This window comes from Haliotis asinina, chromosome 6 (assembly GCF_037392515.1).
Source record: "Haliotis asinina isolate JCU_RB_2024 chromosome 6, JCU_Hal_asi_v2, whole genome shotgun sequence".
Lineage (NCBI taxonomy): Eukaryota > Metazoa > Mollusca > Gastropoda > Lepetellida > Haliotidae > Haliotis > Haliotis asinina.
The window spans coordinates 32565074-32580272 of record NC_090285.1 but is presented as its reverse complement, the minus strand read 5'-3'; the positions used below and the strand labels follow the sequence as shown (position 1 = coordinate 32580272).

Below are 15199 nucleotides of genomic sequence, written 5' to 3'. Positions count from 1 at the left end.
ATGAACATCTTATGAAATATGATACTCTATTAGAAAACACTTTGTGTTTGACATACCTCTGCACCTGTGAATGTTGTTAATTACATATCATGTCAACACAAGATAGCTTTCGTAACTGAAACTTGCAATAACTCTCGACATTCTCCACTCAATATCTCCGGAGACTTTTTAATTCTGCCCATAACACTTGTCACAAAGGTTTATTTCCCTCAGCAACCAACCAACCAATCTAGTTATCTCTTAAAAATTCCACATTGCATTTTTTAGGGTTTTCAGAAAGTAATGAAATCTGTATATTGTCTCATTACCCAAAAGAATGAATGAAATGTAACACTGTTCTAGATGTGAAATATCCTCCAACTCATGTGTAAACAGATGAGATAACAACAAGGTAATATATATGTGAAATATATGCCACTTTAGAGCTTATGTACATTTCAATACCAGCATGGCTACTCATTATTCTCCAGGTGTAATACGAGTTGCTAGCACATGTCTCGTAATGTACATCCATCACTCAAAGCTAGTCAAGTATTTGACATTATGACAAAACATGCTCTTTAAGTGGCATCGTAGAAAACTGTGTGGAAGTCATGAGTATTGTTTTAGATGTAAAGCCACCGGAACAATCGGTAACTGTAGGAGAGTAACGATAGCCGAAACATACACCGCAATGAACGTCGCAATGTACACCAGTTTTGATGACAGTCCCTGATAACTCTGCTTCAGCTTGAGGGTGTACAAATTGCCTATTTCTCAGTTTTCCTAAAGCTGTTTTGATTGTTAGACAGCATATAAAGGCTACATTTTTCCTGAATTTAAATTTCTCAGGTTTCAGAAAACAAATCTTAGGCTGAGGTTGCCCCATTCTGATCATGACTCACGGCTAATGGCGCGAAATTCAGTACTCTCTCACCTGTCCCTTTGCATTGGGTTGACTCAAACCTTATGAGTAAAGAATCAAAGTTCTTACGCTAATATTGTAGCAAGTTTCCTTTCATTTAAAGAACATATTGTTTCAGAGTAATATCAGGTTAAATTTGCTATTCAAATAATTTCTATTTCTCTTTAGTTGACTATTTGCCAAATGAATTCATATATTTTTACTGTCAATTTCCAAATTATTCCTGACAATGACTCTTTTTTATTTTATGTTGTTACTGAAAATTTACAAGAAATGGCTAATGATTCTACATATGATAAAATTGAATGTTTCACTTGCAAACAAGAATATAATCCTTGTTATATTTTTCTTGAATGAAATAGATATTTTTTCAAAACATACTTAAAATGTTACAACTTGTTTCATAATACTTTGAAGTTATATCATTTCAGCTTCACCTCATCCTTAACTAATGCTATAGCCCTGCGATGTTTGCATCCTATTTTCTTTCATAATAATAATCTTTTAGGTCAATAAAACATGCATCACAAGAGATCAAGATTGCTTGATCGGCACACAATGCAGTGAATGGACGATTGTGGCTGCGAATGGATTTTACGACTATTTAAACAACTCCTAAGGAAATGCGAAATAACCACCCTTGATGCATTATCAGCAAAATTGCAAAATAATATGCATCATCAAGTCAGAAGAAATATGCCATTGCGTTTCCTGGCCGTTCAGCTATCATGGTGTATAAGCTCATCTTTAGTCATTCCTTCTAATATTAAGCCATTTTGAGAGATTCCTCTCAAGAGGTCTGTAATTTTTACCCCTAAACTTTAAACAATCAATCGTTAAGTTTAATCTGGCCACGGTATTACCAATTCAAATTACATACTGGCAAAAAGAATCCTGCTCGGAAAATTACATGTCTCGCGACTTCAAAATAATAATCAGCCTAGATGAAGTCGCACAAGGCAATATTTTTGGTCTCATCAAGGGTAATTTTGCTGAAAATCCATTTCACAATGGTGGTTTCCTCAAGTAAGGGTTCTCCGTAACATTTAGTTCTTCTTGACTGATGTTGTCCTGTCCATCGTGATGATCATCCTTGATCAGGGGAATTTATGTGGTAATACAAGCAATTCTTCATGGTGGTTCTTCGTCTTTAAGCATATAATGGCCTAACCAGAACCAGGCCATTTGTATTTACACTTCAAAGCCCATATAAATGCAGCCATCATTAATGTTGTACATTCTAGCCCTTTATGTATTCTTTAAACTCTGATTTCATCCAATCAAATTATCTGTATTTTTATATTTAATTTAATCACATTTCTGTCTTGCTATTTCTGTGAGCAGTTATTATTTCTGTCACTGTTCTACTAATGAATGATTATTAATTAAATAGATTATTTTAAAAGTAATACATAGCATCACCATCCCTAGAAGGGATGTGATGATTTGTTATTACTGGTAACATGATACATCGTGAAGTGCTGGAGTTATACATACTGATACACATTAATACTGGCAGTTTACTGGGCTTAGCTTTTCAAAAACAACTGGCCAATAATCTGAAATGCAAGGGAAATAGGTTTGGAAAAACAGCACATAAACTATTGATCTACTGACTTTAGAAATTCTTCAATTTTGATATTCGCTCTCATCCAATATTAAGAAATGACTACCAAGACCTTGAAGAATACCTGAATGAAGCTAAGAGTGTAATGGGCTTTGAAAATTGTATATTTCTGTCTTTAAGTACACCATCATTTCCTCTATGTAACAAAGACTAACAAAAGAAAAAGATGTCCCAGATAGATCATATATACAAAATACTTATTTTTGAAGAAATATATGAAATATGAATAATTCCAGATCAGAGAGTGGCCAGTCCATGATCAGAGAGTGGCCAGCATGCGGAGGTCATCAGAATTGTTGAGGTACACAGAAAACAACAGGTGTAACAAACTTTAAGGGACCACTAACTTTAGTTCATCATGTCAATAGTTCATCATATGCACTACGACTGTAATAAGCAGCAAGTGATTGGGACTAAACAAATGTTGTCAGCCGTCGGAAGTGTGTATAAATATTGATCTGGAAGTGATGCAGAAGTTGTACACAAAATATTTATCTGGAAGCCATCTACAAGTTGTACACAAAATATTGATCTGGTAGCCATCTACAAGTTGTACACAAAGTATTGATCAGGAAGTGATGTAGAATTTGTACACAAACTGTTAATCTGGAGGTCATGTACAAGTTGTACACAAAATTTTAATCAGGAAGCAATGTACAAATTGTACACAAAATATGAATGTGGAAGTGATGTACAAGTTTTCACAAAATATGAATGTGGAAGCAATGTACAAGTTATTGTGATGTAAGTGTGTGTATAGTCATCAGTTTTCTAACACTGTTGATAATCAAGTATTGGCAATAAAACAGAGAGCTTTCCTTCCTTGGACATTTATGACTGGTGAAAGGTAGGAGCTGATTGAATTTCAGTTAATTAATAACTACACAGTGTAGCCTTTCTTGCTCAATGATTGAATTTGAAACACTACTCGTGTGTTCTGTCGCAAATAACAAAATACTGTAATTAACTCAAAATTCCCGTTCAAACAAGATGATTAGGTCGTGTGTCGCTAGTCATTGCTTAATTAATGCATTTGTCTTGACTTGTCTGAAATTAACATTGATGGATGACACCTCTGCAATGGACAATCAGTGTGTATAGCACAGAGGACACTGCCTTTATAAACACAGCCAAGGATTAGGACAATTTTCTTATGTAAAAATTTCTGAACTGGTTGACGAAGGAAGAATAAAATTCTGAACTATTCCTTTATGTTTTTGAAGCGCACCATACAACAATTTCAGCACAATTTCTAGTACAATATCAAAAATATTATTTCCATGTTCATAGTTTAAACAAAAACTCTTTTTCCAGTTGATAATAATAGCTTTAAGTTTCAACATATACCAACAATTACAAACATATTTCAACAAACTCTTTTCACATTGGTATAATTCATATTAATGAGTTTATATATTTAGTGACTTCTCATTTCTGCTGATTTTGTAACGTAATTCAAAGGAATTAAGTTTTTCTCTCTGGTCTCAAAGCCAGGGACACTGTATTCTATGCATTTCACATTCCCCATCCAACATCTGAACAAGAATCAAAGACTTATGACTTGTCTATTTCCCCAGATATGAAATTAACAACAATTCACTTCTTGACAGGAAAATAGCATCTAAAATCACTCTAAGGAAAGCCGTGGCCTCATGAGACAATCTGTTCATCCATTTTAATTTTTCAGATGTGAGAGTTAATTATGGTCCCGACTCCATTTGTAAATCCTATGCTGTTGCCTGGCCTGTGTAGGCTGTGCTTGGTCTGAAAATGAGCAGCTCCCTCAGTCAACGATATAGCTGATCGCCAGAATTTGGCTTTTATTCTGATTGTCCGGAACTGGCCTAATGGAGGTAGCGCCAATTAGGACTTGGTAGATGAAAAGCCGTCCACCAAAGAAATCTTACTTTCAATCTAATCAAATCGTCCATGGAAACCTATTTTCATAGTTACACTTCATTCCTTTTTTCTCGCATAATCGCTTCACTGTCGCAGGGCTGTTTATTCATTCATCACAAAAGATGCTACAAAGAGAATATTGAGATGTTTGTAAGATAACGTCAACCTACATGGAACCCACATTTCACTGGAGCCTGGCCTCTGCTGTCTGGCCATGCATGAATAAGGAACTTTGATGGCCAAAATATTAAATTGTCACCAAGTGAAAGCACATCAGTTAAAATGCTATCGACAGCTTCCAAGAATATTTTACACTGTGTGAAAAAGAAAATTGTGGGAAATTTGTGAATAATTAGATGTAAGATCAATGAGAATAATTTTGCCAATATGGTTCTTTTCATGCAGAACATGTATTTAGTGATTATGATATTTTCAATCACTATGAAGTCCAGGTACATAGCAACCTGAAATATGACATATGGCTCACTTTGAAACTGACAAGCTCTGAAGTCAATCAAGTCATGTCAGACACTCATCACATGTATTTCAAGACACATACTGTTTCTAATAGACTTGCCATTATGTACAATTATTATGTTCCTAGCAGCAATATAAAAACACAAAACAAAACAGTTAGCCAGTTATTGATCAATGTAAATTCTCTATAGCAGGTTACTGACAAATTTACTTCAAATCAAAAAATTGTCAATTAGAGAGATTATCACAAGGTGTTGTGAAATTCAGAGTAAATTTGTAAAAGGAAACTGACTACATGCTTATTTGATTCTGACTATGTCAAGTTCGTATAGTAATATATAGAATTAATGTGATACAAACAACAGAAAAAGTGCCATAATTAACATAAATTAGTACTGTATGTGACATGGCTGACTGAGTGAAGGTGAACATGGTCACTGTATATTTCCAGTAGGAACAGATTGGTCCTTTATCCATACAGGCAATATGGATACAATAGTTACCAGTAATAGCTTCATTTCAAGTTTTTCAGAAATTTAATTAAATTTTTTGTGTAAAATGAATTGTCCTACACTAACACTTAATAGGCTTAAGTAAAAAAATAACACCTTAACTCAGTTCAAGGAAAAATGACCACATCTCTCTAAGCAAATTTGACATTTTTCATTTGACAAGATGGAGGACCTGTGATGACAGCGCCGCATTGGTGGCAGGGAGGTAATTGAAAGAACATTAGGTTCTTTTCCTCTGGCCAGCTCATTTCCTCATCCATGTCGTCCTGCTTTCACAACAATTCGTGTAGATCACAGGAGACGACGATGCCTCGGCAGTCACGTACGAACAACCTTGATTAGATCATTTTATACAATGGCTGATACACAAAACCTCTGATCTCTGGGATCTTAGGCGACGCACTAGGGTGCATGTACTCCATAAAAAGCTTGCCAAATAGACCATTGATTAAACTGACAAGGCAGGGGTATGAAATACACATCACTGAATGTGCAATTGATGACTGTCAATTTCATGTGTAAATGTTTGAAGTTTGTATGTCCGTGTAGGATTATGGTGTCACAAACGTTGTCTTATGATATCAAACTATTTCAAATCTTCATCACAGTGAAAATCATATGCTACATATTTTGATATTTCCATAGTTTTAAAGGAACTGTTTTTATTATATAACAATAATGCCTATTGGTTTAAAAATTTCAAAAATATTCTTTCAAGTTTCCTGATGCAAGTAGTTAGTAAGACAGCAAAGATAAAAACCTTTTTCTGTGAAATTGTTCCTGTTAAACACAAGGGGATGAGGCGTTATATTTGTGATTAGATTCCTTGGATGGTATAGAGAATACAGGTTTTTTAGTCTATACAATTTGTGCAGTAATACTTCCAACTACATTTGGCATTAACAAGGACTCAGTCTAAATGAACCTAACACAAAAGGAAGTGATATTTCTTTGTACACACATATTTTTTACATGTCTTTTTAGTGAGTTATTCGCTGCACATTCGGCAAGTCAGCGTTTAAGAGTTATGATTGATCACTCAATATACAGAAAATTATTATGTTTTGGTGAGGTTAGTGAGAAAACATCTCCTGAATTGCAACAATTTCAAATTCTAAATGAAAATGTATAAAGATGACTGGGTTTTTGAAATAATACAATCAAAAGTTTTCTTTCTATTTGAAAAGACTTTTCATCAAATATAAGCTTATACCAGTTTCATAATTACATTGAATTTTGAAAATTACATGCTCCAAATATCAGGTTATCAGTTGGAAAAATTGTTCATGTAACCTTGTAGCTGAATCAAATGGGAATAACTGCCAATGGCTAGAGTAGTAATGCAAAAGTAGGTGATAGTTAATGTTTACATATATCTTTGTATAGTTTAATGTATTTGTTGTCATGTCAAAAAATATAAACATCAGAAGTTTTCCAGTGACCACCTTGATTGCTCTATATTCCTTGAACAGTATTGATAACATGGTTAATAAATTGAATACTGGATATTTTCAGTCTTGATATAATTAATACTAGACTGTATTCAGTCTTGAATGACCAGCTCTAGTCACACATACGATGGTAGTGTATGTTTCAGCACTTCATGCCCTGTCTCACACTTTTATCAAACTAATGCAAATTTCATTAACATAGCAGCATTGTAAAAGAAATGGACTTCATACTGTTTTACTGCCTGCCTACACTGACATTTGTGTCGTCAATGTACAGAGCTGGTTTAGTGGGGCGCATGTTGATTGCACATCAATTGTGGGACAAGTGATGTATTACATGTGCATTGTGCTAATCAGATTCAGCTTGGCCTCGCTGCCACTGCACTCATATTTCAGACTTAAGCTTTTCTCAGACAGATCACCTGCTAATTAACGACATCCAGGGAAACTTATGCACATTTCATTTGACCCAGAAATAGTAAAATCAGAGAATCCTCAGTAATTTGAAGGTTTAGGTGTACACTTGGGGTATTAATGTCAAGCTATAGTTTATCACTAACTGAAACAGATGCAGCACTTGTTGACTAAGATGAAGAACACATGAACTTCTTTTGCTGCTGACATGTATGTATCTTACCCTTTGCATATAAATATTTCATACATGCAACATGTTACAAATTATGTCATTCTTCATCTAACATGTCCTGTTGGATGACAGAAAAACCAGACATGGGTGCATTCAGTACCTCTTTCAGTACCCCTTGGGGATGCACACCCCTGCAACCCTTCCTCAGATGTGTCTGGAAGTGAATATATATAGGATGATCAATACGGTATTGTAAGCGTATATCATAAATATATCACAATGACACTAATGGCAGTAATTTGGAGCAGATTAAAAAGAAACGAGCTTAAAGAATGAAAATATTCACTCCTCCAGGTCAAAGTCAGAAGAGTGTCCAGTGTTTCTAAAATAACCTGTAAACTGTATACTTATTGATCAAGCAAACTTTAGTCTTTCCACAACATACAAATGTAAATCAGTAACTGTACATCAGGACCAGATATTATCCTGTAATACAGATTAATTTCTAACAAAACAGCTTGAAAAGTGTCATTTTCCAAGCCAGCGTGTACATTATAAATGACTCATGGGATGACTGCAGGTAAATATTAGTTTTATGCGTTATGTACCAGCAATGATTCTCGGCATGGAATTGTATGTGTTAACAATACGAAACCTTCCACTCCCTTTGTGATCAACGCCCAAGCATAGCGTACAACACCCCAGTGCATTGTCACTTGTGTTAATGGCTCGACAGTGGCTTTCGACATGCGCCATTGCACCCAACTACAACCGGGCAGGCTCTCTTTGTATTCAGAACTAAACTACACCCCGATGAATTTCAAACTGACCGAGCCACGATTATGAAGGAAGAAAATCACATCATGTTAAATTTATGGTTAATAGCAAGGAATGCACAAGCTTATGAACTATGAGACGAGGGATTTCAGCTGAAACTGGTAACAGACAAGGCTGAGTTCTTTTAACATAATATAATGTCGTAATGGACATAGAACATGGCCTGAGATTAAGTTATCACAAATGCTTGACTAGATGTAACGACTTAAATTTACAGAGTACCCTCCTAACAGACATATTTTTGTCCAATTTTCTTGAAATACTTGATATGGGGATTCTTAGCAGGAGGGATATCATTGTCAGATAACTTGATTGAGTTGTTCAGTTCAGGCCAGTCTCTGTTACTGGGTACATTCTGCAATGTCAAAAACACTAATTTTGTTTTGGAGTAAATGGAACACTCTTTTAACTGTCATAACTTTCTATTGTGATGTTTTATTTTGGGGGAGATTTTTCTTAATATTTCAGGTTCAATGGTGAAACAAAACAATTACTCAATTTTTTTATTTTTTATAATGATTGCAAACAAGGTAATTAAATCGAATGGTATTATGAATAATTAATTTACGAATCAAACTGGTGCAAAACAGAAGCATTTTATTCCTTCTCACAGGAATATAAACCTTATCAATGTATACAACACTTTCTTCCTAATCTCCTCGCTGTTAGAAGAAGTAAACGTGTTGGAAATGTACACCGCACTCTCTGTGATTGAAACTAGTGAGTATGTGGTGTTCATTTCAGCTGCCACTGACTTGAAATAGACGTGCTATGAACAGGAGTGCAACTCTATCTGTGTATTAATCAAGGCAATGCAGGCCTGTTATGATGTTGTGTGATTAGCAGAGATCAGTTCCATATGAAATACACATGATAAATAGTCCATTCACACATGACAGATTACTGAAGTGACAAGGATACAAATTCTTTTGCTAGGATACATATTTTTTATGCTTCTGACTGGCTTAGAATGCATTCAACAGTACCATACAAGGTAGAACTAGATCGATTAAATTTCAGTGGTAGATGGTAAATACAAAATATATTCTTACTTAAAAACCTAGAAAAATTTATAAATAATAATTTTTGTACCATAGAATATTATTAATAAATCCAATACATAAATTCAAGAAATTTATCAGAATTATTCCAAAAAATAGATTCATTTTCCATGAAAAGCTATCTTATTTCAGTCTATCATATTTATTCCAGAAAAGAATTTAATACTACAGTCATTGAATAGCACCAAGGAAGCATATTTTCCTACAAATTATTAAATATTGAATCCTAAAATTACTTAAAATCATTATCCGACAAGCTGCCTCATCTTTAAGCACACAATGAACACTTAATAGATTCCAGAAGCAACATGACATCCTAAATTGGGGGTTTACCATTATTACAAAGGTCAGCGAGCTCTTGGGTCACAAGCCTCTAATGCGCAACATAAATACTCGTGACGTGTCTTTGTTTTCCTTTCGAGATTTCCTCTATAATAGCCATGATATCATCAGGAAGATAGTTTTCAATATCCTCTGCATGGGGTGAAAGTGAAAATTATCTTTGAACAGTCTATCATTGGTAAAGATATTGTAGCGCTATTAACTAGTAATTATACATTTGGCTGACAAGTGACATATTTCATTCTTGTAATAAGTTGCAATAGCCATGGTATAACAGACTCTAGGACAGGATGGGCAGAAACATTTCCATTTTATCACAAAGGGTTTTGAAACTGAAATCTTAAAAAAATGGAATTTGATTGTACGTTCTGATATCAAAACCATTAGTGGCACCATTTGCAATGGCTGTATAACATATACATACGTGTATTGATAAAGAGCCAATCCATGAGAAATTTTATTCTATGTTTTGTTGATTTATCTAGATTGACAGTTTCATAATCTCAGCGTGTGAGGTTCTAACAAGTTAATTTAGTCTTACTTTGTAAAAGTACTAGTGTTTCTTTGGTTGTTTTTTTTAATTGGGGGGTGGGGATATTTGAAAATTATGAAAATGTCATGAAATGTAAAATAATAATTTAGGAAATTGTCATAAAATTGTCAGAAATATCATGAATTAAATGCCAAGCTTGTTATGGCCTGCTGTCAGATAATTCTGAACAAATCAGACAAAATCAGTTTGATCACTGAAGCTGTCCTCCTGCTTAAATACCATCCACAACCATATTGTCTGGACACAAGAAAACATGACACTGACTCACAGTTGGCAGCATAAAACAAATATGCTACATATTGGCATATTTTCTCAAAAGTGACAACAAAAGTTGGAAAAAGACTTTATATTGTTTTCCTAGAAAAAAGGTACTAACAAGCACATCCGGGGAATATATTAAACTCTCAATATATTTGATAAGCATTTTATTTCATGGATGAAAATATACTTCATATGATTTCAGTAGGATTTTAAGTGATGTGTCAATGCCTGAGAGGCATGTTTTCATTTGGATATCAGTCTATACCACGTATCAAAAGTTCACACTCACTAGAAACATGCACTATATGTCATGTATGTATGTATGTATGCTTACATCAAAGATTCTTCACTAACGTAGGGGTAACAGCTGCAAACCTTATGCAACTTAATTGCATGTGGATCATGCATCAGATTACTGAAAAGCTTGTGCAAATATCGCGCATGTGAAAAGCTACATTTTGGTGTAAAAGAGTTTGACATTTTTCACTGAATTTCATTATTGTTTTTAACACAGGACAATTATCTTTTCAATGTTACAAATTTGTTTTACAATACATCAGTTCATGTATAAACAATACGTTTAAACTGTATGGTTTATTTTGCAAAATCTAGTTTAGAACAGTTGACTGAAGTAAGTGACTACATTTACACAAGCAAGTCTAAACTTTTGAGGGGTAATATAATACAACTTTCCTTAAATTAAAAAATGACAATATTTGAACTTACTTTGAAAGTAGCTTTTGGTTCTGAGGTAGCTAACGGCCAGTCTGAGTATAGAGAGTTTATCCAGCTTAGAAATGACGCTTTGCTCAAAGGGCAAGAGACTAGCAAGATGGTCTAACTCAGCGTTGAGGCGCTCCCGGTGCCGCTTACTGGGGTTACTTTTGGGCGGATCCTTTATTGGGGCCTTGGGGCTGCAACAAGAAACAACATAATGAAGATAGGAACTAATACAGGCAAATCAACAACTTGTGAATGATACAAATTTGATGGATATAGTTATAATCACGCAATAGAGTAATGAATATTTGTTAAAATTATGCAAAATGGTTATTTTATAAAGCAAGCTTAGAACTTGAACTGTACACAGTACCAATCTCTAACACAGACTGGCGTACTACCATAGTCTCACACAGGCTGGTTTACTACCATAGTCACACACAGGCTGGTGTACTACCATAGTCTAACACACAATGGTTTACTACCATTGTTGAACACAGACTGGTTTTCTATCATAGTCAAACACAGGCTGGTTTACTACCATTGTTGAACACAGACTGGTTTACTGCCATAGTCAAACGCAAACTGGTTTACTACCATAATCCTACACAGACTGGTTTACTACCATAGTCAAACACAGACTGGTTTTCTATCATAGTCAAACACAGGCTGGTTTACTACCATTGTTGAACACAGACTGGTTTACTACCATAGTCAAACGCAAACTGGTTTACTACCATAATCCTACACAGACTGGTTTACTACCATAGTCAAACACAGGTTTGTTTACTACCATAGTCAAACACAAACTGGTTTACTGCCATAATCCTACACAGACTGGTTTACTACCATAGTCAAACACAGGTTGGTTTACTACCATAGTCTAACACACAATGGTTTACTACCATAGTCTAACACACAATGGTTTACTACCATAGTCAAACACAGACTGGTTTACAATCATAGTCCAACACGGGCTGGTTTACTACCATTGTTGAACACAGAGTGGTTTCCTACCATAGTCAAACACAGAATGGTTTACTACCATAGTCCTACACAGACTGGTTTACTACCATAGTCAAACACAGGTTGGTTTTCTACTACAGTCTAACACAGACTGGCGTACTACCATAGTCAAAAACAGACTGGTTTACTACCATGGCCTAATACAGGCTGGTTTACTACCATAGTCTAACACAGAGTGGTTTACTATCATAGTCCTACACAGGCTGGTTTACTACCACAGTCTAATGCAGGCTGGTTTACTACCATAATAAGGTCACTTTGAAGGGCTGGCTTCAATGGTTATAACATAGAAATATGAATTTGGATACTTTATTTGCTGACATTTATTTTTTGAAATGGCAAACCTCCTCCCAAATTCTACAATGATAGATAACTATTACATCCATCAGATCTTTTCAAACCAGATGTTGACAAATGGCTTTCACTATGAACAATCAATTGCATGTAAACATCTAATAATGTTGCTAGCATAAAAATATTTCCATTTCAAGAACATTCATAAGACATAAAAATTTTGTTTCACTTAAGTTCTCTCATGCAAGACTCCAGTTAGACTTGACACCAGCATCTTGAAGTAATACAGTGAAACACTTGCATACAGACTTGCAGCACAACAGATTCATAGAAAACCATCTTAACGATATATTTCAAAGATGAAATGCGTCTGTGATGTCAAATCAATGAGATTGTTCTATGAAAAGTTTACGAGTAGGTTTTATGTTCTCCTTTGATTCAGTCAGTCCAAAGTGAGGCTCCTACAGAGTGTGGCGTACAACGGGAACAATATAGGTGTCACACTGTTCCCGCTAAAATCATGTCCAGGGCAGAGTCATTAGAGAGATCAAAGTCTGTGGGCTTTAATGGAATCGCGATTTTGATCATTTGTTTGTCTCAATTCCGCCATGCATGTTAAAAGTGCCCCGGTCACTGAGAGCATACGCCACTAGGGATAGCGTAACAGTGTACAGCGTTTATGTCTTTGGCATTTGCCGCCACTATTGACGTGGTATTGTTTCAATGACGTTGCCTCAAGCAGCTAACATGGTTTAATGTTTCATTAGCACGTAGAGAAATCACGAACTCGGAACACACAGAGCAGAATTTGCCTCCGAACATTGCTCATTGCTACAACAGTCCCAATAGTCAAGTTGCAAGGGCAGCTGTCAGAGTTCTGTAACTATATTCAACACAGACCTTTTTAATTGGGAATTAGATTGTGAATGGCTTAATTTGTAAGAGATTCATGTATTGTATCTCCAACCACTACCCACTCCTCCGGGAGATGGTACGATTAGGATCTCATTATGAACGTCCGAGCATTGTCATTTTGCATAATGCATCTGTCGCTAAGCTTTGGAGGGTTTCTTTATTTAAGGGCGCAACAATCGTGCACAGATGGGACCCAACAGAGCATTCTGGAAGTTCCGTAACTTCGAGTGCCCATCGCGTCATCCATCAACATTTTGATAAACTCCCAGCATGTGACTTTTACGGCAATTAAGCCAGAGGAGCTCCCAGTGTCTGGGGCAGCGACTCTGTGGCCATGATGTAACGCATCATTTACTCAAGCTACGGAGTTAACAAACTACTGGTTAGCTGACAGTGCTTGATTATACGCTGGTTAGGTTTATCTCTCTACAATTACTGCACACAAGTCAGGGCTGGCAGTACAATATGTGACTACAAAACTGGAATTAAATGATTTGAACTCTGGACAAAGGGACAGTTGTCGTTGAGTAACTCTTTGTGGTATCATTTTTATCCATCAAAAAACTTCTACCTATAAATTAGTCTTCCTCAGATGAAATCTGATGGGCTTACGACTGGGAAAACTGTCATTTACTCTTTTCATAAAGAGAGGGATTTTTATATGATGTGAACTTGGATTTGTCAGTACACTCTATGGCACTTGATCTTTTTTAATTATCTTTAAATATTATTATTTCGTACCTGTACAAAATCTGTCCTTGGGGCCTTTTCTCATTTGCTCTGATAACACATTTATTCTGTATGAAACAATATATGTAATCAGGTGTTTATGATCACATACAAATCTGAAAAACACTTGATCCTACAATGACAGTGCAGTATTAGGTAGTGATATCAATACACATTAATACAACAATATCTTACACAGATGGCATATTTTCAGTAAAATAGCACTTTCAAATCTTCACATAGCACCTTTTGTACAGATATAATTATATTTGTATGAAACATTATATTGTCTCATGATACAACACCCTACAACCACAGACTGAACGGATCGAGACTGTTTCAAGTGGTCTCCTTCAGTAGTGCTAACAAAGACTCCTCTAAACACACAACCCCCTGAGAGAATGCAAACAACAATGTTAAGTGTTGTTGGGGAAGACAAGAGATTTAGTCTGGCTGTGCTAACACTAGATGGCACTGAAGTGGGCTTAATGTCAATCTCACTTAAGAGTACAGAGGAGACAACTCTAGCTTCAAAGAAACAGTATCATTTTTTGTAAAACAGAATGCAGAATGCAAGAAAAATTCCCCATGTACTTCTCAAAGTAAGTGGCAACTGTCACACATTCCATAAATTAAAATATTAAATTCAGAAATACTTATTTCACATGTATTCACGAATTTGAAAAGCATTTGATTTTAAAAAGGCTAATTTGACTTAAGATCAATTGCGTGGGTTTTATGAATAGCTGTGATTTATGCATTTTGGTTTACAAGAGGAATTTATGATACTACTGCATGCAGATTGTGTCATGTTTGGTGGTATCACTACGGAAACTGCAGATTGTGTCATGTTTGGTGGTATCACTACATGAACTGCAGATTGTGTCATGTTTGTGGTATCACTACAGGAACTGCAGATTGTGTCATGTTTGGTGGTATCAGTACAGGAACTGCAGATTGTGTCATGTTTGGTGGTATCACTACATGAACTGCTGATTGTGTCAT

At 35.4% G+C, this 15199-nt stretch overlaps 1 protein-coding gene across 2 annotated transcripts in view; it reads right to left on the bottom strand.

Annotated features, from left to right (window-relative positions):
* LOC137287570 (single-minded homolog 1-like) overlaps window positions 1-15199 on the bottom strand; it is a 52227-nt gene that overhangs the window by 23498 nt on the left and 13530 nt on the right. For both annotated transcript variants that reach the window (XM_067819934.1, XM_067819935.1), the window contains exon 2: window positions 11237-11424. In XM_067819934.1, coding sequence (XP_067676035.1) covers window positions 11237-11424 — 188 coding nt within the window. The remainder of the gene's footprint in view (window positions 1-11236; window positions 11425-15199) is intronic.